Raw genomic sequence first — 26763 nt, 5'->3', positions numbered from 1 at the left:
TGACTCTGCTGAATATAAAAGTTAAAAACTCCTGGCTGGAGGACGGCTCGGTGGTTAAGAGCACTGGCTACTCTTCCAGGAGGGGCTGGATTCCCAGCACCCATGTGGCAGCTCACAACTGTACCCCTCTTCTGTCCTGGGCGGGAACCAACCCTCCATGTAATGTACTTACATTCATGAAAGGGGAACACTCATACACAGAACATTAAAAAAAAAATTTTTTTAAGTAGAGAACTCGTGTTACAGGTAAGTTAATGTTTTTAGTTGTCACAGGTACTTATCACTTTTATTTATGACAAATTGTTCTCAATTTCTTCTGTTCAATAGTTTTTTGAGACGATTCCATCAGCCTTAGCCAAACGGAGAATAGAATCATCTGACTCGCCCTCACCCATCCTGCAAATGGCCCTGCAGATGCCATAGGTTTTAAACTGGCCATAAAACCAGCCTGTGTCCCTGTCAGCCTTGGCCATATTCATCTGGATGGATGCATGGTCCTCGGCAGCAAGGATGTGGTTGCTCATAGAGAGCATTTCTGTGGCACCTACAGGTCCACAAACTCACCGGCACCATTCTGCATGCTGAGGCCATGTCTGCTCACTGGTTCAGCAAGGGCGCAGAAGGACCGGGTAAGTTAATTAATGGTAGAATTTCTCACTGAAAATTTGAATTATGTCAATGATCCTTATAATTAGAAGGGGAGGGGCTGGAGCAGTGGCTCAGAGGTTAAGAGCACTGGCTGCTCTTGCAGAGGTGCTGAGTCCAATTCCCAGCCACCACATGGTGGCCCACAACCACCTAAAATGAAGTCTGGCGCCCTCTTCTGGCACATAAGCATAAATGTAGGCAGAACACTGTACATAATCAGTAAATAATCTTTAAAAGTAATTATAAGGGGATTACGTAGGTTTCCCCACCCTAAGGTGTGAGTGCTATATCATATTTTATGAATGGCACTCCTGGATTATTAATACCTTATGGCCCACCTCTCCTATTCCAGCTCTGAGGTTACTTTATAGATCACTCAGGAAAAACACAATATTAGGAAACACTTCACTGTTTTGGTAGTGCAAGTGTAAGAAATTCAACACTCCCTTGATAGGAAGAAACTTGATATGAAGAAAAAAATTGAAAACAAAAGCTTTCACATAAGACAGATGCCTCAATTCTCTGTAAACACTAACTTAAGCATTAAAACTTTGATACACCCACCTGCCATACCATCCTCATTTTCTGAAAATGCTAATTTGTACATTATAACTTTAACACACTGTTGTTTTCTGAGGCCACAGACTATTCCTATATCTTACAAGGAAAAGCACATGTTTAACATATATCAAACCTAACTTAGTATTTGAATAAAGGAAAACTCACTTGACCCAACCAGGACACTCTGGGCCAGGGTTTTTTCTGCTTGATACTTGTTGATGTCAAAACTTCTAATCTCATCTCCATGCTTGCTGAGATACCAGTGACCAATCAGCAACGCCAGTCAGTCACGAGAGCCTGTGAATAAGAACAGCAATAACAAACAGCCTGTAGTGTTTACAAAGGATAGGCTTTCTCAATACTGACAAAATAATGGATGAAAACCACCTAAGTAAGGGAGGAAAGATTTGCTGTGGCTTCATTTCAGAAGGCCCAACTCTCAGCAGGCTGTTTGCACAGAATACCCTGCTGCAGGAGCCCAGGGAAGAGCAGTCTTCACCTCACAGGGGAAAGAGAGCAGAGGGAGTAGGGGTAGTGGACCAGGATGAACCTTCAAAGGTTCACCCCTAGTGACCTGTGTCCTTAGACCAAACTCATCAAGTTTCTAGAACCTCCGAAAACAGTATCACAAGCTGGAGACCAAGCGTTCAATCAAGATAATGAGCTGTGGGGGCCGTCTGAAATTCAAATGATAACACTGAACACGTTAATTTAGAAGTTCAAGGGCTTTTAATAGATCTATAAAATTTTTTTTTAAAAAAATGACTTTTTTATTTTTATTTTATATGAACTGGTGTCTTTCCTGCATGTATGTCCATGTGAGGCTGTTGGATCTCCTGAAGCTGGAGTTACAGTTGTGAAAAGCCATGTGGGTTCTGGGAATTGAACCCAGGTCTTCTCGAACAGCCAGTTCTCGTAACTGCTGAGCCGTCTTCTTCAGCCCCAACAACTCTCTTTTTAAGGTAAGAAATTGCATTCTGTATTTCATCCACATCCTGACCAGAAGCGAAATGAATTTGCTTTCTTAACACATTACTTCTCAGACAGTGGCCATAAACATAAAGTTTCCATATGATCTGCATTTCTCAGTGTAGCTGACTATATCTTAGTAAAGAAGGGCAAATTCCCTAGCCTCCCACTCTTCCTCTGACTTTGCTACTGCTCTGCCTATCCCCTGATGTTCAGGTAGACTGTGGGATTACTTTGGCCAAGAAAGTACAATGGAAGGGACGCTATGACTTTCCAAGGCTAATCACAAAAGGTGAGAAAGAAATCTCTCGAGTAACCATTTGTGAAACTTCTCTTACCAAGCACAGCAAACTGCGGTCAGCCCACACCGCTGTGAGCAAGTCCAAACTAGCTCACCTGAAGACGCCTAGCCAGTCCAGTTGCTACACATGAAGTTGCAGCCACTCCAGAGGCTGAGGCAGGAACTCAAAGCTTCTCTGTGCCCAGACTGAATTCATGGCCAGCCCGACCCTGCCTCAATCAAAATGAAAAGTAAGAAGAGCTGCGATACCATTCGGAGCTGGGCACTGGTTTGGCATGTGAGGTTCTCTGTTGGACAGTGCTGCCGCCTACTGACTTGTTCCCCGAGGCTTGCGGCTTGCACTCACTGCCTTTCTTATTCAACCCAGGACCACCAGCCCAAGGGTGAGCTATCTAGAAACAATCATCAATCAAGAAAATGCCCCACAGGCTTGGCCACATACCAAAGCGGAGGGGGGGGGGCATTTTTTTCAACTCAGGTTCTTCCCAAATGATTCTGGTTTGTGATAAATTGACATGAAACTAGCTAACCAGTGTCAGTGAAGAAACAAAAGCTCAGGTGTCTCAAATGAAGGATGAATTAACTGCCCAAGGTGGCCAAATGCAGCATTTTATCCTGCATCAGAAAACAAAACAACAACCAAAAAAAATGCTATATTATTCAATGCTAAGTTTCCTAAATTTGATGGCTACTCATGTAAAATAGCAATACTAGAAATATGCACTGTACTGAATATGACAAGTGAATATAAGACTATTTAATATAGGAAATCATCCTCAAACCAAAAACTATTTCTAGGTAGTTTAATAGTTCCTAAATACTATATGTATGCACATGTAAAGAGAAAAATAAAGTATAGCAAAACATAAAGAACTGGTTAATCTAAATAAAATACATTATTTAATTATATTATGTTTACAACTTTAAATGCAAAATCGATAAACGGCAACAGGAGAAAACCCAGCACGAATCAGTTAATCATCACTTGATTCTACTGGTGACTACTCTAATAGATGCACTGGAGACAGCAACTTGTTACTTTTGGTTTTTGAGGGATTAATTGTATTACGTTTTTGGTCTAATGAGTCCTTCTAGATATGAAAGACACTTAAGGATTTATGCAAAGGATTTGTTTGGAAATAGGTAGAATTATATTTTTTTTCAAGTAAAATGGAAAAGATAAAAAGACAGCAAATCCACGTCAAGATTTCGGAATGGTGCCCTAGAGAATCACTTACAACCTCCCATCACTTAGAATTCTAAAAATCACCTCTCCTGGGAGGCAGCAAACACCATTTTCTGACGCATACTGCAAAGCCTCTCCAAACACTGATGCTACTGGATAGAGACAACAGGCACCGTAGATGGAAGAAGTGATTTTAAAAAAAAAAAAAAAAATCCGCTCCATGGCGCAAAAATATATGTATGACAGGAGTAATCTGCCCAGTCTACGTGAACCGCGGAAAGAAAAGGGTACCTTTATTTCAAACAAATCGGAGCGTGCAATTTCAAGAAAAATCGCTGACGTCCCGGGGTTCGTGCCACGGAAGATGCTAGGAACCCGCGTCCATCCCTCGCTGTTCTGCCGTCGGCCAGGGACTCCTCAGAGGTTTCCCCGTGACTGTGGGCGAAGAGTCCTGCCTGGAGGTCCCCCGCGGAGGTGTGAGGGGTCACGGCGGGGAGGGGACGCCTGCGACCCCCAGGGAGGACCAGGGCGGGACGGCGGGAGGCCGCGAGGAAAACGGAGGTCCCCCCAGCTAGGCCGGAGACCCTGGGAGGCGGGAGGCGCGGGGACCGAGCCCCTGGGGAAGGTCCCAAGGCCGCTACCTTCCGCCGAGGACCGCAGAGCCTGCGAAGACGCAGCGCCCGGGAGGAGGCCGCGCCCGCCTCCCCAGAGCCGTGTCCGGGAGACGCGTGGGCGGGGCCGCCCCACTGCGCATGCTCCCTGCCGCCCCGTGGGCGGGTACCTGGCGGCTCCCCGCCCCGCCCCCTCGGCGTCGCCAACTTCGTTCCCGGGTTCTGGGAGGGCGCTGCCAGCCTGCGGGAGTGGGCTTCCTCCACCGAGTTTGTCCTGCCCTCCTGCTCTCTCCTCAGCTCGGTAGTCCCTTCTCTCTCCATCCATCCCTGGCTTCCTCTCGTGCTAGACTTTTGCGTTTCCGAGCTCTCCGTGGAGCTTGGCAGGAGAAGGCCTTAAGAAGAATGCCTTAGATCTGCGCTGTTAAGGGCAGTTGTTGCTTTGTGGAGGGCCCGATTTCAGAGCCCCAGCACCTACGCGGTGACATAACCCTGAGTAGTTCTAGGGCATCTGACACCCTTTTCTGGCTTCTGTGGGCACCAGGTACAAAGGTGGTGCATATACATACATGTAGGCAAAACACTCATAAAATAACTTAACTAGTTAAAAAAAAATTCTAAAACTCCCTAGAGGAGCCCTTCATAGACCTAAAAGAAAAAGACTGGCTGCCATCCATACGTGAGAACACTAATGAAATAAATTTTTCCTGATGGGGAGCCATAGAACATGTTTTCATTTCTACAGATTTTATTTCTCCCTTCAGAAGTGTCTATTTAGTTCATTTGCTCTATTTTAAATGCAGCTACTTAAAACAAGTAGTTTCATTTTTTTTTCTTTTTTTGCTCTTTATAGATTCTGGATATTAGACCTCTGTTAGATAAATAGCCAGCAAGTATTCTTTCCCATCCTATAAATTATGTCTTCTTTGCTATGCAAAAAAAAGTTTAGTTTTATGTCATTCCACTTGCCATTTTTAAATTTTGCTTCCTATGCATATAGAACCCTATTCCAAAAAAAAAATCATTATTTACAGCAATATCTTTAAATATTCCCCATATGTTTTCATTTTAGAGTTTTAAGTATTACATAAACAACTGACTCACTTTGAGTTTATTCCTTTTCACATTTATTTGTGTAGATGCACACATCTGTGGAGGTCAGGGGATAGATTCTAGCAGTAATTTCTCTCCTTCCACCATGTGGGTTCCAGTTCAGCTCAGAGGCTTGGCTGCAAATACCTTTACCTACTAAGCCATCCTTGCTAGTCCTTGGGGTATTGTTTGAGATGGTGGTTGATCTGCAGTAAACATCCATTTTTCCTAGTAGCATTAGATGAAGAATCTGCCTTTTGTATGTTTTTGGCACCTTTGTCAAGAATCAATTGGCTGTAGAGGCATGGGGGTTTGTCTCTGAGCATTTTGGTGTGTCCCACCGTTCTGTGTTTCTTTATGCCAGTACAGTGCGGTTCTGTTACTACAGTTCTGTGTATGTCTTGAGATTAGGGAGTGTGAGGCCTTAAGCTTTGCTCTTTTTGCTCAATATGAATTTGCCTATAAGGGATGTCTGTTTTGCTCCCATATGAATCGTAAGATTATTTTTCTAGTTGTGTGAAGAATGTAGCTAGTATTGTAATGAGGTTGCATTAAATTTGTAGATGGCTTTGGTTAGTTGGACTTTTAAATAATATGAATTCTTCAAACTCTCTCAATGGCCTGGAGGTCAACTATTAAACCTGACTGGATGGCCAGTGTACCCAAGTAATCCTGTCTTTAGCTTCCCCACATTGGGAATAAGAGAGAATCACCACGGCCACCTTTTTATATCAGTGCTTGAGACTGAATTCACATTCTCATGCTTGCAAAGTCCTTTTCTGACTGAGCCGTACTCCCCGGTCTTGTAGATAAATACATCACACACACACACACACACACACACACACGTAGATTCTTTTTGTGGTGCTAAGACTTGAACTGAAGGTTGTGCATGGGATGTACACACACACACACACACACACACACACATACCACACACAGACACTTTTTTCTCTGTATGGTTGTTTGCTTGTATGGATGTATGTCTTCATAGTGTGCATGCCTGATGCCCTCAAGGGCCAGGAGGAGGCCTGGTATCCCCTAGAACCCAAATTATAGACTGTTATTAGCCTCCATGAGGGTGTAGGGAGTAGAATCCAGGTCTTCTGGAAGAGTAGTCAGTGCTCTTAATTGTTGAGCCATCTCTCTAGTTTTAGTTCTACATTTTAATCAGTGGCTCCTGGGTCTCCATTCTCCTCAGGGTTGGCTCCTCAAGGACATAGGGAACAGAAGTAGAAAGCAAGGGCCGGATGCCTGTATGACTGAAGGACATCCACAGGTTCCTTCCTGCAGTGAGACAACTCTTCTTTATTGTTCCAGGAATAGAGTGTATGAGGGCTTTTGGGGGTACAGGTGGAAAGGGTTAATTGGTCATAATACAGTACCTAATTATCACTCAGGCAGGAAGCAGGAGAGGGACTGTGTGCTGAGTTATGCAAAGAGCTCTGTACAAGGTCATTTTTCAGACAAGGCCAGGCACCTGTGCTCAGGGACACTCTCCAGACAAAGTCAGGTAGAGAAAGGGAAGCCCTGAAGACAAAGGGAGTCCTCCATTTTTTTTTTAAATAAAAGAAAACATTTCATTGGGGCTGGCTTACAGTTTAAGAACTTTAGTCATGGCAAGAAACATGGTGGCATGCAGGCAGGTGTGTTGATGGAGACAGAGCTAAGAAGAGTCCTCAATGGCTGGAAGAGCCCTTTGGACATGGGCAACTGAGACCTTAATAGCAGAATTCTCCAACAATGGTTAATAGGCATGTTCACTTAGTGTCTTAGTCACTGTTCTATTGCTGTGAAGAGACACCATGACCAAGGCAACTCTTATCAACAAAGCGTTGAATTCCGTGTTTAATTACAGTTTCAGAGACTTAGTCTGTTATCACCATGGCAGAGGTCATGGTGTCATGCTGGCCTGGTGCTAGGGATGTATCTGAGAGCTACATCCTGTTCCATAAGCAGAGGCAGGGGTAGGGGAGGTAGACCTGGCAGGGGCTTTTTTTAAAGAATTACTTATTATATTTTATGTATATGAGTACAGTGTAGCTGTCTGACTTCAGACACACCAGAAGAGGGTATCAGATCCCATTGCAGATGGTTGTGAGCCACCATGTGGTTGCTGGGAATTGAATCTGGAAGAGTAGTCAGTTCTCTTAACCACTAAGCCATCTCTCCAGCCCGGAAATGCACTTTTGAAGTCCACCCTCCAGTGACAAAATTTCTCCAACAAGGCTGTATCTACTTCAACAAGGTCACATTTTCTAATCCTTCTAATCCTTTCAAAGAAGGTCCACTCCCTGGTGACAAAGCATTCAAATATATGAATCTATGGGGGACATTTTTATTCAAACCTCTACTCAGAGACAATGTATCCTGTAGTTTGAGTAATTTTCTATAAGTGTTGTCAATTAATAAAGCAAGTGTAAACAACATTTTTGACTAATATTTCCTATCATACATGTTGCAGAATATTTGACTGCACTGTGAACACCCAGATTGTGTTATTTACTGGAGAGACCTATTTCTAAGGGCTCAACCCTAACACATACATTTAACCCAAGAACTTTGTGTTTATTGTAAACAGGATTAAATAGTGTCACCATAGGTCAAGAAGTGGAGTAAGCAACCAGTTGACAGGAAGTTGATAGGAAAAAAAAAACAGAGAGTAAGAGGAAGTCAGGTGAGCCAATAACAAGTAGCAGACAGATAAAAGCATCAGATCAAACATCACCAAATCAGAAGCTTGGGATAGCCAGCAGAGAGGACAGGAATAGGCCTTATTAAACCAGACTCTTACAGTCATTCAACAGGAATTGGCTAGGGGAGTGCAGTGAGAAGCCATCTGGAGCTCCTGATTAAGCTCTCTCTCCAAAGACGAGCCTCTAGTCTCCTGTTCATACTGCAGGCATTTTTATACCAGGGATAAACACTAATGAGTCCTACTGGAGACGGTTTAGCTTTTAACATTCTTACAGGGTATGTTTAATATCCATAGCTGCTTCCAGTCTTTCCCTTTCCCTAACACAGAGGCCAGCCTGAATCAGGATAGAGTTTAGAGGGGAAAAAAGGGAAGAACCTCACCAATGTCATATCCCAGTGAAATCCAGAGGACTAGTAGAGAATACTTTGAAAGCTACATTCCAAAAAGACAGAAGATCTAGAAGAAATTAGTAAGTTCCTAAACATATATGTCAAGAAGACAAAAGCTACTTAGATATATAGCAAGCAATGATATGAAGTTGTAATAAGGAGTATCCTAATATAAGAAACACCAGATGTCTAAAGAAGAGCCAATCCAAATCCTCCTTAAACTAGCCCATAAAGGGAAGGAACACTTCCAAGCTCATACTATGAAGCCAGCATTATTGTGATTCAAACCCAGATAATCAACAACAACAACAACAACAACAACAACACCCCCCCTACGGACCAACTTCCTTGGTGAACATAGATGTGAATTTTCTTGATAAAATACTTGTAGACTAAGTCTAACAACACATTTAAAAGATCATAAATTACGATTGAGTTGTGTTTGTCCCATGGGTATAAGGATGGCTCAACAATGTACAAATCAAAAAATATAGCATAGCCTATAAGTAGAGTTGGGGACAGAAATAATACGATTATTTCCAGACATGCAGAAAGGGTGAAAAGAACAAAGTTCATCATCCCTTCATAATATCTATCTATAGATATCTAACATTATATTAAATTTTAAAAAGATAATTTTCTCGACTGTAAGGAGACAAATGTACCCACTCTCTCTGTTCTTCTTTGATGTAACGCTCAAAGTCTTAGCTAGAGCAACAAATCAAGAGAAAGAAAAGAAATAGAAACAGAAAAGAGTTAAACATGATGTCTATTCTTGCATGACTACATCTCAACTACCCAAAACCCAAGCTGCTGGGTATACCTGTGAGGGATTTTTCTTGATTGGATCATTTGAGGTTGGGCTATCTCCCTGAATCCAGATCATTTGAAGACCTATGTTACATTTGGACCAGACCGTCTGGTGGCAGTCCATAAAGGACAAGGAGGAAGGAAGCACATGCTGTTTGCTGACTTGCCCTTGGGCAATGAACTCTTTTTTTTCCCTTGGGTTTTTTGAGACAGGGTTTCTCTGTGTAGCCCTGGCTGTCCTGGAACTCACTTTGTAGACCAGGCTGGCCTCGAACTCAGAAATCTGCCTGCCTTGGGCAATGAACTCTTTAGCAAGTTGATTTGTTCACTGGTACTAGAACCTTCTTCTTCATGATTCTGGCATATACTGAGGACTAGCTGAGATGTCTCAGCCTCATGAATTGAACAATTGGATTCTTGAACTCTTTGTCAGGAGTCAGTCATTGTTGGATTAGTTGGACCACAGCTTTAAACCACTCTAATAAATTCCATTTTCATAGGCATAAATTCATTCAATCAGTTCTATTTTTCTAGAGAACCCTAACTAATAGATCAGATTAACTCTATTAACATATAAAATGATTCTATCCTTTAAAAACCCTAAAGACCCCATCAGAAAACTCTTATATCTGATAAAAGTTTTCAGCAGGATACAAAAACCAACAAAAAAAGATGGGTACCTCAATCTATAGAACCACAGAGGTTAGGAATAGAGTAAGGGATAGACTGGACAGATGGGACAGATCTACCTGGAAAGGGAAAAGAGAAGAGAGTTAATGGATGGGTGGGAGTACAGATGGGCAAATGGACAGACTGAAACAGGAGATCACATGAGGAGTCAGAGAGGATTTGGGGACAACTAAAATTAATGGCAATTTGAAGGGTCATCTGAAAACCTAAGGCAGAAGATGTTTCCTAAATTATATACATAAATGAAGGTGATACGAATGAAAGTGTCAAATAATGGGGAAGACAGAGCTCTAAATTGTAGGATTCGGTGTCAAAATTTGAAAACTGCACCTCAAAGAAAACAATTTATAGAGTGAAAAGATAGCTTAAAGAATGAGTGAAAGGAGCTGGGGAGTGGTGGTGCACGCCTTTAATTCCAGCACTTGGGAGGCAGAGGCAGGCAGATTTCTGAGTTCAAGGCCAGCCTAGTCTACAGAGTGAGTTCCGGGACAGCCAGGTCTATACAGAGAAATCCTGTCTTGAAAACAAAACAAAACAAAAACCCAAACAAACGAAAAAGAATGAGTGAAAGGGCTGGAGAGATGGTTCAGAGGTTAAGAGCCTTGACTACTCTTCCAGAGGTCAATTCACAGCAACCACATGGTGGCTCACAATCATCTGTAATGGGATCTGATACCCTCTTCCCATGTGTCTAAAAACAGCTACTGTGTATTCATGTAAATAAAAGAAATAAATCTTTTAAAAATGAGTGAAAATATTTGCCAAATATATACAACAGGGACAGATATTTAGACTCTACAAGAAATGCAATATATAAATATATACATATATATATATATATATACATATATATATATACACATATATATAGTCATCCAGTCAATGATTGGGCAAATAAGTAAAATAGACAATTCTTATCTATCTATCTATCTATTTATTTATTTTTACATCCAACCACAGTTTACCTTCCCTCCTCCCTTCCCACTCCTCCTCATTTTCACTTCAGAAAGGGGCAGGTCTCCCATGGAAAGCATCTAGTCATGGCATAACAAGGTTAATAAGACTAGGCACCTCCTCTTCTATTAAGGCTGGACAAGGCAGTCCAGAAGGAGGAAAGAGTTCTTAGTCACGGTTTCTATTCCTGCACAAACATCATGACCAAGAAGCAAGTTGGGGAGGAAAGGGTTTATTCAGCTTACACTTCCACATTGCTGTTCATCACCAAGGAAGTCAGGACTGGAACTCAAGCAGGTCAGGAAGCAGAAGCTGATGCAGAGGCCATGGAGGGATGTTACTTACTGGCTTGCTCAGCCTGCTCTCTTATAGAACCCAAGACTACCAGCTCAGGGATGGCACCACCCACAATGGGCCCTCCCCTCTTGATCCCTAATTGAGAAAATGCCTTACAGCTGGATCTCGTGGAGACATTTCCCCAACTGAAGCTCCTTTCTCTTTGATAACTCCAGCCTGTGTCAAGTTGACACACAAAACCAGCCAGTACAGGTTCCAAAAACTGGCAACAGAGTAAGAGATAGCTTCTACTCCCACTGTGAGGAGTCCCACAAGATGACCAAATCACACCACTGTAACATATATGCAGAGGGCCTGAGTCAGTCCCATGCAGGCTCCCTGGTTGGCAGTTGTCTCAGTGAGCCCCTCTGAGCCCAGGTTAGTTGATTCTGTGGGTTTTCTTAAGGTGCCCTTGACCCCCTTTAGCTCCTACAATCTATCTTCAAGTGTGTAGATTTACTTCTGGGTCTTCAATTCCATTGATCAGCCTGACTGTTTTATGTCAATACCATACAGTTTTTATTACCGTTACTGTTACTCTAGTACTATTTGTTGACTATTCCTCCCCCATTGAACTTGGCACTGTTCCTGCAAATCAGCTGTGCACATGTGAATCTATTCTGCTCCATTCATATATCTGCTCTTACAACACTACCTCAACATGAGTGCTGTTTTTTTGTTTTTGTTTTTGAAGATAGGGTTTCTCTGTGTAGCTCTGGCTATTCTGGAACTCATTCTGTAGATCAGGCTGGCTTTCAACTCAGAGATCTGCCTGCCTGTGCCTCCTGGGTGCTGGGATTAAAGGGGTATGCCACCCCCCCCCAAACAAATTGATGTAGCTTTGTAAGAAAATACTAAAATTAGTACATATTCAAGTTTATTTATTTTTTGTTGTTGTTGTTTTTTTGTTTGTTTGTTTGTTTGTTTTTCCGAGACAGGGTTTCTCTGTATAGCTCTGGCTGTCCTGGATCAAGTTTATTTTTTATGTTCATGTACATGCATGTGTGTTTGCATGCCATGTGTCTGCAAGGCCAGAAGAGGGCACTGGATCCCTAGAACCTGGGGTTGCCGGCAGTTGTGAGCAATGACATTTGCGTGCTTGAAACTGAACCTGGGTCTTTGGCGAAAGCAATATGCAGTCTTAATTACTGAGACATCTCTCCAGACCTCAAGTACTGCTGGACTGTCTCTGAAGCACCAACTCCAAAATAATGTCACAGAGAAATGTCACAGAGATCTTTTATTAATACGAATGCTTTAGGCCTTAGCTTAGACTTGTTCTCAACCAACGTTAGGGTCCAAGACTTGCCAAATAATGATATTGCAGACCCAGTATGTAAAAGCAAAGAACATTTATTCAGTTGAATTTCCTGTATGAGGGGGTCTCCCCATTTGGGAATGGAGGCCTCTGGTGGACCCACAGACCTAGCTCTTATAGTCAGGGGAATTTCAGGGAGGCGTGTGTGCTGTTTTACCTTGATTGCTTAGCTCTATCTCCAGGGGTCTGACTGATTCTACAATTGCTTAGGCTCTGGAGACTTCCCAGGAGGCCACTTACTCATTCTACCTACCTCTTCTTACTTCAGACCAGATGACAAGGAGTCCTCAGATTGGCTGCCTGCAGCTGTGGTTGGCTGACCTTGGGTTCTTGAATCCAGGTTCTCAGTTCTGGGAAACAGAAACTTAGGCCGAGTCTCCCAAACTGCCATTTTGTAGCCTGTCATGGAGTCAGCCTAGCTCTGGCTAACTTAGTCCTTTCGCTCTTAATTGGTTTATTCTAATCTACATTCTGCCACCAGGTTTGTTACCTCTCCTTAGTTTTGTATATATGCCTTCCCCCATGTCTGGCTGGTGAATCGTTGAAGCCTGCATCTTTCCCAGAGTTTCTATCTCTGCCCAGGAGTCCTGCCTAGCCTCTCCTGCCTAGCTATTAGCCATTCAGCTCCTTATTAGTCCAATCCAAAGTGCCTTAGGCAGGTGGGGAAGAACAGAGAAACATTTTCACACAGTGTACAAAAAGAATTATCCCAACACTCAAGTTTAATTTTACTTTTGAAAACTGTTTTGGCCATTCTACTATTATGTCTATATATCAATTTACATTTTGAAGTTTTAAATTTGACTGAAAATATCATTACACCATTTTCTCCCTTTCCATTTGTTTCTCCCTTCTATCCCTCCCACGTGCCCCTCCCATTCGCAGTCCCTTTTTTTTATTATTACACATATGCATAAATACAACCTGCTGAGTTTGTTTAGTATTGCTTGTATGCAGGAGATTTGGGGGCTGGCCATTTGGTATTAGGGGGCTCATCCTGAGAAAACTTGAATTCTCCCTCTCTGAGCATCCCTTTAGTTGCCTATGGTTGTCTAGGAGTGAAGCTCTAAGCGATGTCCCCTTCCACATTGGCATAGTGTCCTTGTTCAGGTCATGTTTAGGCAGCTATACTGTGGAGGTATCATGGGTATAGCTTTCCTGATACCTACAGTTAACGTATTTTCACAGTACATGTTCTAGCCCTCTGGTTCTTGTTATCTTTTTTTGCTCCCTCTTCTGTAATATTCTTTGAGCCTTCAGTGCAGGAATTATGATGTAGATGTGTTCATTGGCTCTTCATGATCAGTCGGTCTCTGGATTGTAACTAGCTGTGGCTTTCAGAAAGGTTCTCTGCTGCAGAGACACTTCTTGGATGACAGGGAAAAGCTACACATATCTATTGTCTGTATATTGGGGTGCAGCCAGCAGGAAATCCTTTGCCTCATTGGCAGGAGCAAAAAGGTCTTGAGGAGCTTGGGTCTGGCTGGAACGATGGAAGTGTTACAGTTCTTTGAGGGGGAAGCCAGAGCAAGGCAGGCTGACAGGGATCTTCTAAGACCTGACATGAGATGCAGAGGGCAGCTAGGGGCCACCAAGGAGGAAGAGGCTGTAATCAAGCAAGCACATTCTGCTGGTTGGGCAACGAAAGCTTCAGGAGTGAAAACTCTTCCCTGGAGTGTTACAGCTCAGTAAGACAGTCAATCTCAGACGAACTTTAGTGAAATAACTCGTGCACTTTACTCCTTGTAGATAGGACCTTATAAACATTTGGAGATGGGGTGGGATCTAGATGCTTTCTACTGGCTCACTCAGAGATGCCTCATCTGCATGTGGAAGGACTCCCTTATGTGACTGATTGTCACAATCCACTCAGTGGGTTTTGTGTTCACATGTTCTAGGACAGAACCTGCTCGGGAGTAGATTTAAATGCCTACCGTTCTCAGTTATGAGAACTGCTGGGATTCCTGAATCTGCTCGACTTTACCAGTTTTCTGCCTGGTGGCACGGCCCACTGCCCCACGTGGACGTAACTTCTAGAATGCAGTTAGGTATCATGCTGGTCTAGTAAAGTAGTGCTGGTGGGTTCTCCTCTCAATCCATGATCTCACGAGGCCAGATTTTCCAGTTCCGGGTATGATTTTCTTCCTGTTAGCTGTTGGCAACAGCCAAGGTATAAATGCCACTATGGGACATTTAGGGATACCTTGCCATGCTGTACGGTTGTGGTTCATAGGCATCACAGCTGGGTAGACTATTGATGATGGATTCCTTTCTCTGGTACCTTGCAGATCACCTTATAGCATTATGAAAGCTAGAGGTCTGGGAGGAGGCTCTCAGGTGACATCTTCTGAGTCCTGAGCGAAATGTATGATGTCTTCAGCAATGGGGACTTACCTTCAACTTCTGAAAGTGCGACAGCAATAGCTTATACTGTGTGGGGTGTCTCCTGGGCTACCCAGAATGCAATAGGGAAATTTCTTATTTTGTGTACATACGTGAACACATGTGAATGTCAGAGGGCAACACATAACAAATCAGATCTCGTCTTTCTATCCCATGGTCCTGGGAATCAAACTCAGGGTCACCAGGCTTCATGGCAGGCATCTACAACAACTGAACCATCTCACTGGCCCTCTGTATACATTTTAGAATCTATCAATTCTCCTTTTCAAATATTCAGCTAAGAATTTAATTAGAGTTGTATTAAATTTGTACAAGCATTTGGTAAGAACTGATTTTTCCCTCATTTCAGGTTCAATTGCTTCTAGTAATTAGGTAGTTTTCAGATTGCTTAGCCTAGTATGACAAATTAATGACCTGGAAATAGGCTTATACAGTAAGTAGAAGGGAATTTAATTGAAGTAAAAAACAAAGGAAAGGATGTTAATTCAAGTTATATAAAGGAGATGTATATATAATATATGTACACATATGTATATATATACATATGTTAGAATATATAATATATTCACAGATATTGATCTCCATAGAAGGGAGATTTTAAGTATGCAAAGATGAATAAATCAATTTAGACCTCGAGTTCACTATTAAAAGCTAATCATGTAAGAACAAGGCAGGGGCTCTTTCCCTCTTCTCCCCTTGCCCTTGCACTCTTACCCTCTCTCCCCTCTCTCCCCATTCTCCTCCCTCCTCTCCCTTCACGTGCTCCTGGCTGGCCTTTCTTTACTCCTCTACTCTCCCTCCTCTCTGCCTTTCTCTGTCTCTACTGCCCCCCTCAACTCCCCTCCCCATACCCCGAATCAGCTCTATTCTGTTAAAAAAAAACAAAAAAACAAGGCTGGGTATAGTGAAGGAACACTGTCTCAATGGACAACAATAACTGTTTAGATTGCTTTGATTGCTTTGAATTGTTTTAACTATCAAAATGCATGAGATTATAAGTTAGGTGGTTATGATATTAAAAGCCTCTGGCAGAGAAGTCAAAATAGAGCAGGCCTGAAGAAGAGGAGGCTGCTAATTTGAATCAATCTATACCTTTGATGACTTCAGGCTGCTGGACCAAGTACATGCTCTTTTGGAAGAGAGGCTCTATATTTGTATTAATAGGAAGGGAGAAAAGGCTTTGGACCACTTCCAAAGTGATATGGAGTAGATATGACAGGGGAAGACCCTTGAAGATCTTGGCTAAAGACAGAAAAGAAAAATTCCAGATCAAACAGGACAGGTAACCTGATTTGCTGACTCCTCCACATGGGAACAGCCCTGTAACTCACTTAGACATAAAAATGTCTCTAGCCAAAACTTCAGCTAAAATTAGACAATAAATCTTGTTGGTCATGGAATCCTTCACACAACATGAAAGTTTATCACAATTGGTATTCGATGAAATTAGCTCCTAAAAAGGATACTTGTCTTTTACCTGCTCAAACAAGGAGCAAAAATTCACCCCTAACTGATCTGTGCACTTTGCACAATCCATACAAATACCTTACAGTACTAAAGTTTTGGTTGTAAGAATCGTATGTTGCAGAATGTGCAGCTCTGACAAGATTCATCTGCATGGATGCTGAAATGAGCTGCTGTTCCAGCTCCCCCCCTCCTGATGCTGTTTCTAGAGACTTGCTTCTAGAACAGCTTCAGAAATAGCTGCTGGTTCCAGATGGACTAGGTTCATCCAGCCTTTCAGACAGGTCCAGTCAGAACTTCAGTCAAGCCCTGAGCCTTCTAAGTATACAAAGACTGGATAACAGATGCTAAAGCTAGCTTTCCTAAGTCTAACCATTTTTTTCATTTTTCCTACCCCTCCCCACCCCTTAAAAAATATTTGTCAACCCAATTCAGCAGGAGGAAGTTGTGGAGAGTCGCCATCCCTATCTCTTGGTTATGGTTATTTCATACATTATTAAATTATAAATTTAAGGGATAATTTGGAAATGGTCATAATTTTGGACAGGGAAAAAACTAAAGAGAGAGCTTAGACTTAGGACTTTCTGTCTTTCCTTTCTTCTCCTCTATCCTTTCTTTCTGAGGTAAAAGAAAGGGGGTCGAAGGGAAAAAGAGGATAGAGTGATAGTATAGAAAGTTAGATGGATTACTAAAATTATTCTTAAACAAAGCATTGTATAGGCATAATCTAACATTGGTAGAAATCTTTGTATTAGATGCAAACTTGAAGTTATATTTCCTTACATTGGTACAGAATTTATATATTGATACAGGTTTAAGGTTTCCATTGGTAAAAATCTTTGTATATTGATACAAAATTTGAAATTAATATTGTTACACTTAGACATTGTGCCTATGCAAATCACTTCAGAATATGAGGCTTTAGCCGGGCGTGGTGGTGCACGCCTTTAATCCCAGCACTCGGGAGGCGGAGGCAGGTGGATTTCTGAGTTCGAGGCCAGCCTGGTCTACAAAGTGAGTTCCAGGACAGCCAGGGCTACACAGAGAAACCCTGTCTCGAAAAACCAAAAAAAAAAAAAAAAAAAGATTATGAGGCTTTGACCCAATTCTTCTAATAGCTGCTATTACAAACTGTTTAGGATGATTAAGTAATACAAGTCAAGGGCTAGATAGTAAACTCACAGTTATATTAGATTCTGATTTAATTATAATAAGGTGCTTTCATTTTTATTCAGCTAGAAATACCTAAGAGTAGTATTTCAACAGTTCATTTGACTATGACCTTCAAAGAAGATTCTGAGCATCTCAACTTCCATAGAGTTGCTCCAGTTGTGGCAAAGTAGCCACTGGGCAAGAATTGCCCTAGTTCATCTATAGACAAAAAATACTGTCCAGGAAAGGACACATGATATGGGATAGTTGACAGCTTAGCTGTCAAGACAGAGTAATTCCTGCTTCACTTAAGGTCTGTCAAATGGTTCTGGGCCAGAGGGCTAAAGACAGGAACATTTCTGGGTTAAAAATTTTGAGATGCGTGGGTGGCCCCATCCTTCAGCTGGGGGCAGTGCTTATCCACTGGGAATGATCTCCACGGGTTGTATGGGTTGTTTCTCCCCTTTGTTGGATAGCTCATTAAGTCATCACCACTGGGTCCTGGGGGCCTCTCGCTTCCTTAGCATCTGGGACTTTCTAGTGGCTACCTCCAGCTCCCCACCCCCCACTGCTATGTTTCTATTCAATTTCCTAACCCTGTACTTCTCTCCTGAACCTTCCAATGCTTGATCCTGCCCCTCCCACCCTCCTCTCCTCCCTCCCTCCCAAGTCCCTCCCTTCTTCTACCTCCTATGATTGTTTTGTTCCCTGCTCTATGTAGGATTGAAGTATCTACACTTTGGTCTTCCTTCTTCTGAAGCTCCCTAAGTTTTGAGGGTCTTCTCGTGAGTATTCTGAGCTTTTGGGCTAATATCCACGTATCAATGAGTGCATACCATGTGTTCTTTTGTGATTGGGTTACCTCACTCAGGATGATATTTTCTAGTTCTATCCATTTGCTTAGGAATTCCATGAAGTCATTGTTTTACTAGCTGAGAAGTACTTCATTGTGTAAATGTACCACATGTATCTATTCTTCTGTTGAGGGACATCTGGGTTGTTTCCAGTTTCTAGCTATTATAAATAAGGCTGCTAGAAACACAGTAAAACATGTGTCCTTGTTATATGTTGGAGCCCCTTTTGGGTATATGCCCAAGAGTGGCATAGTGAGTCCTCAGGTAGAACTATCTCCAGTTTTCTGAGGAACTGCCAGATTGATTTTCAAAGTGGTTTTACCAGCATGCAGTCCCACCAGCAATGGAGGAGTGTTCCTCATTCTCCATATCCTTGCCAGCATCTGCTGTCACCTGAGTTTTGATCTACCTGGGGATCTATCCCATATAGTTACCAAACCCATAAGTTCTTTTATTGTTGAGAATGGTTTTCACTATGCTAGGTTTTTTGTTATTCCAGATGAATTTGAGAATTGCTCTATCTCTATGAAGAATTAAATTGGAATTTTGATAGGGATTGCATTGAATCAGTAGATTGTTTTTGGTAAGATGGCCATTTTTACTATGTTAANCCTGCCGATCCATCAGCATGGGAGATCTTTCCAACTTCTGAGGTGTTCTTCGATTTCTTTTTTCAGTGACTTTTAAGTTTTTGTCATACAGATCTTTCACTTGCTTGGTTAGAGTCACACCAAGATATTTTATGTTATTTGTGTCTATTGTGAAGGATGTCATTTTCCTAATTACTTTCTCAGCTTGTTTATCCTCTGACTAGAGGAAGGCTACTTTTTAAATTTTATATCCAGTCTCTTTGCTGAAGTTATCAGCTGTAGTTCTCTGGTGGAATTTTAGGGGTCACTTATTTATACTATCATATCATCTGTAAATAGTGATATCTTGACTTCTTCCTTTCCAATTTCTATCCCCTTGATCTAGTTTTGTTGTTTAATTGCTTGAGCTAGAACTTCTAGTACTATATTGAATAGATAAAGGGAGAGTAGGAAGCCTTGTCCCTGATTTCAGTGGGATTGCTTCAAGTTTCCATTTAGTTTGACGTTGGCTATTGGTTTGCTGTACATTGCTTTATTATGTTTAGGTATGGACCTTGAATTCCTGAACTTTCTAAGACTTTTATCATGAAGAGGTGTTGTGTTTTGTCAAAGGCTTTTTCAGCATCTAATGAGATGATTATGTATTTTTTTGAGTTTGTTTATATAGTGGATTATGTTGATAGATTTCCATATACTGAAGCATCTCTGTATCCCTGGGATGAAGCCTACTTGATCATGGTGAATGATCGTTTTGATGTGTTCTCTGATTCAGTTTGTGAGGATTTTATCGAGTATTTTTGCATCAATATTTATAAGGGAAATTGATCTGAAATTCTCTTTGTTGGGTCTTTGTGTGGTTTAGGTATTAGTGTACCTGCAGCTTCATAGAATGAATTGGCTAATGTTCCTTCTGTTTCTATTTTGTTAAATAGTTTGAGAAGTATTGGTATTACGTCTTCTTTGAAGGTCTGATAGAATTCTGCACTAAACCCATCTGGCCCTGGGCTTTTTATGGTTGGGAGACTTTTTATGACTGATTCTATTTCCTTAGGAGTTAATGGGACTGTTTGGATGGTTTATCTGATCCTGATTTAACTTTGGTATCTGTCTAGAAAATTCTCCAATGAAAAGGGAGACATAACAACAGAAATGGAGGAAATTAAGAAAAAAAAAATCAGATCCTAGTACAAATAGCCTTTACTCAACAAAACTGGAAAATCTAGATGCAGTGGAGGACTTTCTAGACAGATACCCTTACTTTTCTTATTCCCTTATTTCATCTGTCATTTTTGCATGGTTGAGAATTCACTATCCAGGATATAAGTGTTGGCAAGGCAAAGACATTCTTATGTTCTTAGTCTCTGCAAAGAGACATCACTTCATTTTTCTTCCCTGTGATTTTTAGCTGTGTTACAGGTGTCACATATTTATAGGGCTAAGTCCCATGATTTCCTCCTCAGCTTGCAGACAGTTTGATTATGCTTCTGGCACATCCAGCTCTGGTTTATCTTTCTTGGGTCCGAAGGCTTGCAGTTTTCATAAAATATAGGAAGTGGTCTTGCAAGTGATCTTACGTGCCTGGCATCCTGTTTTTGGCAAAGTAACTTTTATCCCAGTTCCATATGGTTAGGTGAGAATTCTAACTCGAAGACGGAGTCCATGACTAGAGACAGTAAGTCTGAGCCCATCATAGATCTCTTTCTGTTAATTACACTTCTAGGGAAGAGCTAACACAGTAACACTACCCACAACTCTTCCACTAGTTATGGGGCAAAGAATAAACATGAAAAGTGCAGCCCACGGGGCACGATGTTTTATGCCAGTAATCCTGGCATGTAGAAGACTAAGGAAACATTTTAGTCAGATACCTGAATGAACGAGTTCTAACCATGAGGAAAGTCAGACTTCAGCTTTTCAGGATTTATTTGGTTTGGTTTGTGGGACGGTTGTTTCTCTGTGTAGCCTTGGCTGTCCTGGAACTCATTCTGTAGATGGGGCTGGCCTCAAACTCAGGGATGTGCCAATCTCTGCCTCCCAACTGCTGGCACTAAAGACATGCACCACTATTGGCCAGCAAGCTTTGCAGTTTTGATGGTCCATTCATCATGTGCTTAGCCCCAGATCTGTGTTACTTTTATTGTTAACTTTCTAATCCTCACATGCCACTCTACTGTTCCAAGGGTAAAAATGAGGGAAGGGGCCAAACTAATGATTGGAAGAACCACTACAATGCCCATGACTGCAGGCTTTGAAATGACACTAGAACAGATATGGGGATAGTAGGAAATAGACTTGCTTAGAATTTGGTGACTAATAAATTTTGAGGAGGGAAGATGTTCAAGATGATATCATATTCCTAATTTATAATACCAGATAGTAAGGACTGAGGTAGAAAATAAAGGATCAAAACAGAGGGCAAAGTACAGGGAGAAAGAAACACAAATTCGGGCTTGGTCAGGCCTCTACAGCGAGCTCCAGAAGTCAAGTCTGGGTTGGAGATTCCCTATCAGGATCCTGGATCCTACATAGTAGGATTAATTTAATATACAAAAATCATGGCAACTGTGAGATATTTAATTTCAAATATGCTGTATAGTGTTTTAGAAATGATTTAAAATGAGAAAGTAAAACCAATGTCAATTAACCTGCTGTTTGAAGAAAAATAATAAATAAGGCAATTTAGAAATAGCGTTAGTTCTTACAAAACTTTGAATCTTAAATAGCTTCAACGACTTCACTTATAAAGAAAACAAAACTCTGAAGAGTTTAAAAGTTTTAGTAGAGAACTCAAAAGTTTAAAAAATTTTATTATTAAGATAATTTAAGAAAAGATATTAATAGAGACTATTAAAGAAAACACTAATCTCTTTCAAAACCTCAGAGTTGGGGTTTTTATTAACTGGAGTCACAAACTATCTGAAGGAAGAGAATAAACAACCTGTGATAGACTTTTGAGATTACACTAACTATAAGACATAACGAGAAGCTTATGTGATTCCATGTTCAATGAAGAAGTCATTAGTTAACAACTGAAAACCTGTCAACTGCACATTACATGCAAATCAGGTCAATACTGTGTATCTTGCAGAAATGCAGTGTCTTTCTTCCCTAACCATTCAGCCATACTGAAACTATCATACATCACAATCAACACCCTCAGTGACACAACTGTCCACAATAAAAGCACTTTCTGAAGATGCTCTACCAATGCATCATTCATTGCCTGCACACATGTGCTACTTACAGCATAAAGATAATGCACTGACCAAAGTCCAGGAACAAAGTACTCTTACATAGTGGATAATATGCTAGAATGCTGCTATTGCTACATCTGACCACCGAATTCGAGGATCAGCACCCGTTTGGAGGTTCAAATCAGACACCAGAATGGACAGGCCATTTAGATAATTTCATTTGATGAATGTGAAATTTTATCAACAATGGACTAGCAGTGTCTTTTCTTTTAGGAAGGTCATTGCAAGCATTGGCTGTGAAGTGAAAATTCTTAAGCTCCCTATAAGTGTGCTTTAAGAGTAAAGGGGAGTGTGTTTACATATCTGTTAATTCCATCTTTTTTGATATAGTATCCTGCAGATCTATTAAGGTACTGTGCATATGTGTATACAGTCCCATCTCTATTTTCAATACTCCCACCTAAACATACTGAGTGTAGTGATTAGATGCAAGAGCTACCTCACCCAGATGATTAAGGATACATAACACACATGTTAATGTGTAAACACACTTACAACAGAACTGGAGACAGTGTCATGTATTTCTAGCAGAAATGGAAACACAAATAGATTAAAGCATTTAAACAAGACCTTCATTTAAAATGAGTATGACAGAATTTTAAATGCATAAAACCATTAATATATCAAATGCATTCATTTTATAGACTATAAAATTACTTAAGAAGATGAAAAACTGAAAACTATGAGGTAGTGACACCCATTCAGCATTACTTTGATCTTTTATAAATATACATTCAAAGTGAAAATGGAATTGAATTCTATGGTATTGTGGAAAAAGAAATCCATAATCTCAGGAAAAGAGAAAAGTAGAAATATATTCAAGAAACATTTACAAAACTGCCCAATTTCTATCAGTGACAACAAACCGAAGAGAACACTCCCAACAGCACAAATAAGATTGGAAGCTGGGTATGGTGGCACACAGTAGGGTTCCCAGTACTCGGAAGTCGGAGGCAGGAGGATCAATATGTGTCTGCAGCTAGCCTGGACTATATAGTGAGACCTTGCCACCCCGCCCTCTCAAAATGAGTGGGAGTGGGGAGTTGAGGACTGGGAACTTAACTCACTCAGTTGGTAAGGTGCTCGCCTTATGGAACTCTGGGTTTAACAGCCTGCATCACATAAAGTGGGCACGGTGAAGCCTACCTACAATCTTAGCATGCAGGTGGTAGAGGCCGGATGATCAACACCACTCTAGGCAGTTCGACACTAGACTAGGCTATGTCAGAATCTGCTGCAAAAATAAAATAAACAATAAAACAACTAAGGAGTAGAAACCAGTTGTTTCTCTCTCCTCTCTCTCTCTCTCTCTGCCTCTCTCTCTCTTGGTTAGCCTTAGTAATGTAATTCTCAGTCTTTTTGTCGTTGATAATAATTTGGAACACTTAGTTTAGTAAGTTCTTTTAACATGTTAAAGATAATTCAGGGGATGAGGATATAACTTCAGTGGGAACACATTTACCTGTTTAGCATGAAAACCCACCAGTATTAAAAAACAAAAACAAACTAGATTACTAACAACATTGCTTTATACATTATAGAAAACAGGATTTACAAGTGGGTTGATCAATAAGACATGAATCTGCATCCATTGGAAGGGTCGTTAAGACACAGAGACTGGCATTTATGCCACAGTTATTGGCTTGGTGGATCTGACTAGAGACCCAGGAATTTAATTTGTAACACACTCCTGGATGCTGCTATTGTTGTTGGCTTGAAGCATACAGTTTGACAGGGAGGGTTCTAAGGAAACAGTAGTCCCTGTAGAGCTGTGGTTGAATTGTAACTCAGTATGTAGACCAGACTGGCCACTCTGAGTCTCCCTGACACTCCCAAGTGCGGCCATTAAAGGGGAACACCATCACAGCTGGGTGATCATGAAGGTTTTAAGTACACAGAAGTGTTACAAACTTATCACATGCTCAAACAATCCTGTATATACATACAACATACATATATATCCCGCACACACACATAAACGTATACATAAAATCTAATGTACGTATTTATGGTGAGAAGGAGAGAAAAAAAAAGAGGAAGAGAGAACATAAAGGGCTGTAATTGATAAAATATTAACCTAAAAATGACTAAGTAAGGACTGTTACAGGATCTAGCACTATGGGAACAGACCCAGCCTCTAAGGTATTTGTTCATTCCTTTGTTTGTTTGAAGACACGGTCTCACTGTGTAGCCCCTGGCCTGGAGATCTCTGTGAGTTCTAAAGAGCAGCCTGCCACTGCTTCCCCAAGTGTTGGATTCAGAGGCATGTGCCACCAAACCTGGCCTAGCCTATAAGTTTTAATACTAACATCCTACATAAACCTGTAGATAAATAATACAAATTCAAAATCTTTGTGTGTTATAATCATACATAATCGTACTCCAGCTTTTTATAAACTGATATGTTTGCGTGTGGTACTACTGACTTTTTACATACTATACAAACATTTTACCACTGAGCTACATATCTGGGCCCAACTTATCAATTAAAAAAAATACTAGTCATAAAACAAAAAACAAATCATTTGGCAAATGTACTATTTGTAGATAACTATCATTCATTAAAAAAATGTTCTACCAAAATTCTTAGATATACAACACCTGATTTCCGGACCCAGCTGAGCTTTTATTTTACAGACCAAACTGCAAGCAAGAAAATATACTACAGTAATCAATGGAGCCGTTCCAGCTTTGCTTGGAGGGATTTAAAATTCCCAGTGATGGCTTGTACTGCAATTGAAGAACTCATTGACTGAAGTTCAACCAGATATCCACAGACGGCATCCAGGCAGAGATTTGTAAACCTTCTCCTGTAATGAGACATCAGGTCACTCATTTATTTTTGTTTAATAGTATTCCTGTATTTTTATGTGTATGAGTGCTTTGCCTGTGTGTGTGTGTGTGTGTGTGTGTGTGTGCGCGCGCGCACACTGTGCACCTGTCCAGGACCCTCCAAAGCTACAAGAGGGCTCCAGATACCCTGCAACTGTTGCTATGAATGGTCCTGAGCTGCTATGTGGTTGCTTAAACCCATTTCCCTCAAAGAGCCGTTTCAGAGCAAGATTTGATTAATTTCTCAGAGTCCCAATGAAAAGCAAGGGTTAGGTAACTCAGTAAATGGTAAGCGCTTCCAAACAGAACGGGGAACTTAGCAAGGTCAGCTACCCTCTAAGCACCATTTTCAACCTGAAGACTGTTAGCCGAGGGGGCAGTAAACGATGGCTCCTGTTAGTAATAGTTACACTCTCTCGGGTTCCTGAAAAGACTTTACCTGGAAATCATACCAAAAATGTAGACCTGAAATGTCTTGTTCCTATGTCATAACACCAAAATGAAGGAACATACGGTACTTCATAAATTACTTTCACTTTAGAAAATCTAGTACCACAGTTAAAACTTTTCTGATCTTTCATGAATGCTAACGATTAGGTTATCACTCAAATAGTTATTGCTAGTTTACGTAAGATATTCCCTAATGTTCCTTTGTAATGTCCATATCCATTCCCAACCCTTCACCCAGGTACTTACTAGAAATAATTAAAACTTTTTCACAATATAATATTTAATTTATAGTTACCTCTCACAATTTAAAACTAGGCTAGGATTCTCAACATATCTTGTCAACAGTACATGGATACAATCCAAAAGGTGCAGTGGGCTTTTCACTCTGTTCCAGAATGGATCCTAGGAAGAGAAAAGCAAGCATGTATGTATATGTATGCATATATACAGTTTCTCTTATAACTTATCAAATGTGCGTGTGTGTATGTGTGTATATTTTTCCTAATTACTTATGTTAATTAAAGTCTTTGGAGTCCACTCAAAATTCCTATTAAAAAGCATTAGAAGCTGAACGTGGTAGTGCATGTCCTTAATTCCTACACCCTGCAGGCAGAGACAAGCAGATCTCTGGGAGTTTGAGATCACCTCAGCTTCTAGACCAGCCAAAGCTAGATACAGAGACCCAGTTTCAAAAACCCAAAAAACTCCCAGATATGTAGTCTCTAAATTATATACTAGAATAAGGTCAATATTGGAAATGAAGACTGTATTTGTGAGGTGGGCTTGGCGGTGCACACCTTTAAATCCAGCACTGGGGAGGCAGAGGCAGAGGCAGAGGCAGGCAGATGGAGGCCAGCCTGGTCTATATAATGAGTTTTAGGACAGCTAAGGCTACAAAGTGAGACCCTGTATCAAGAAAACAAAAAGTAAAAAAAATAAAAAAATAAAACACTATATTTTGATACTTTTTTTTTAAAAAAATTGATTTATCATTAGACAGTATAATATGAAATTAAGAAAAAACACTATTTCTATGGACTATGGCCTACTTTCCTTTGAATTTATGCGCTCAACACAGAGTAAAAGAGTTATAACCAAAAAAAAAAAAAGCTGGGCGTGGTGGCATACGCCTTTAATCCCAGCACTCAGGAGGCAGAGGCAGGTGGATTTCTGAGTTCGAGGCCAGCCTGGTCTACAAAGTGAG

The 26763-nt window shown here is 41.0% G+C and overlaps 2 protein-coding genes and 1 pseudogene across 7 annotated transcripts in view; all 3 read right to left on the bottom strand.

Moving 5' to 3' along the window:
• The window catches only part of Cplane1 (ciliogenesis and planar polarity effector 1), an 87667-nt gene extending 83304 nt beyond the window's left edge, over positions 1-4363 (bottom strand). For all 6 annotated transcript variants that reach the window (XM_029543961.1, XM_029543964.1, XM_029543965.1 and 3 more), the window contains exons 1-2: positions 3957-4363; positions 1375-1506 (exon numbers count right to left, since the gene is read on the bottom strand). In XM_029543961.1, coding sequence (XP_029399821.1) covers positions 1375-1455 — 81 coding nt within the window. In that variant the 5' untranslated portion in view covers positions 1456-1506; positions 3957-4363. The remainder of the gene's footprint in view (positions 1-1374; positions 1507-3956) is intronic.
• Positions 321-580, bottom strand: LOC110329071 (annotated as a pseudogene).
• An 18464-nt stretch (positions 4364-22827) lies between the features above and the next one.
• Positions 22828-26763, bottom strand: part of Nup155 (nucleoporin 155) — a 51076-nt gene continuing 47140 nt past the window's right edge. The window contains exons 34-35 of the mRNA XM_021208240.2: positions 25855-25961; positions 22828-25087 (exon numbers count right to left, since the gene is read on the bottom strand). Coding sequence (XP_021063899.1) covers positions 24949-25087; positions 25855-25961 — 246 coding nt within the window. The 3' untranslated portion in view covers positions 22828-24948. The remainder of the gene's footprint in view (positions 25088-25854; positions 25962-26763) is intronic.

The sequence above is a fragment of the Mus pahari genome, chromosome 11, assembly GCF_900095145.1.
Source record: "Mus pahari chromosome 11, PAHARI_EIJ_v1.1, whole genome shotgun sequence".
Classification (NCBI taxonomy): Eukaryota; Metazoa; Chordata; class Mammalia; order Rodentia; family Muridae; genus Mus; species Mus pahari.
Note: the sequence above shows the minus strand (reverse complement) of the source record. Positions and strands in the feature narration are given on the sequence as shown.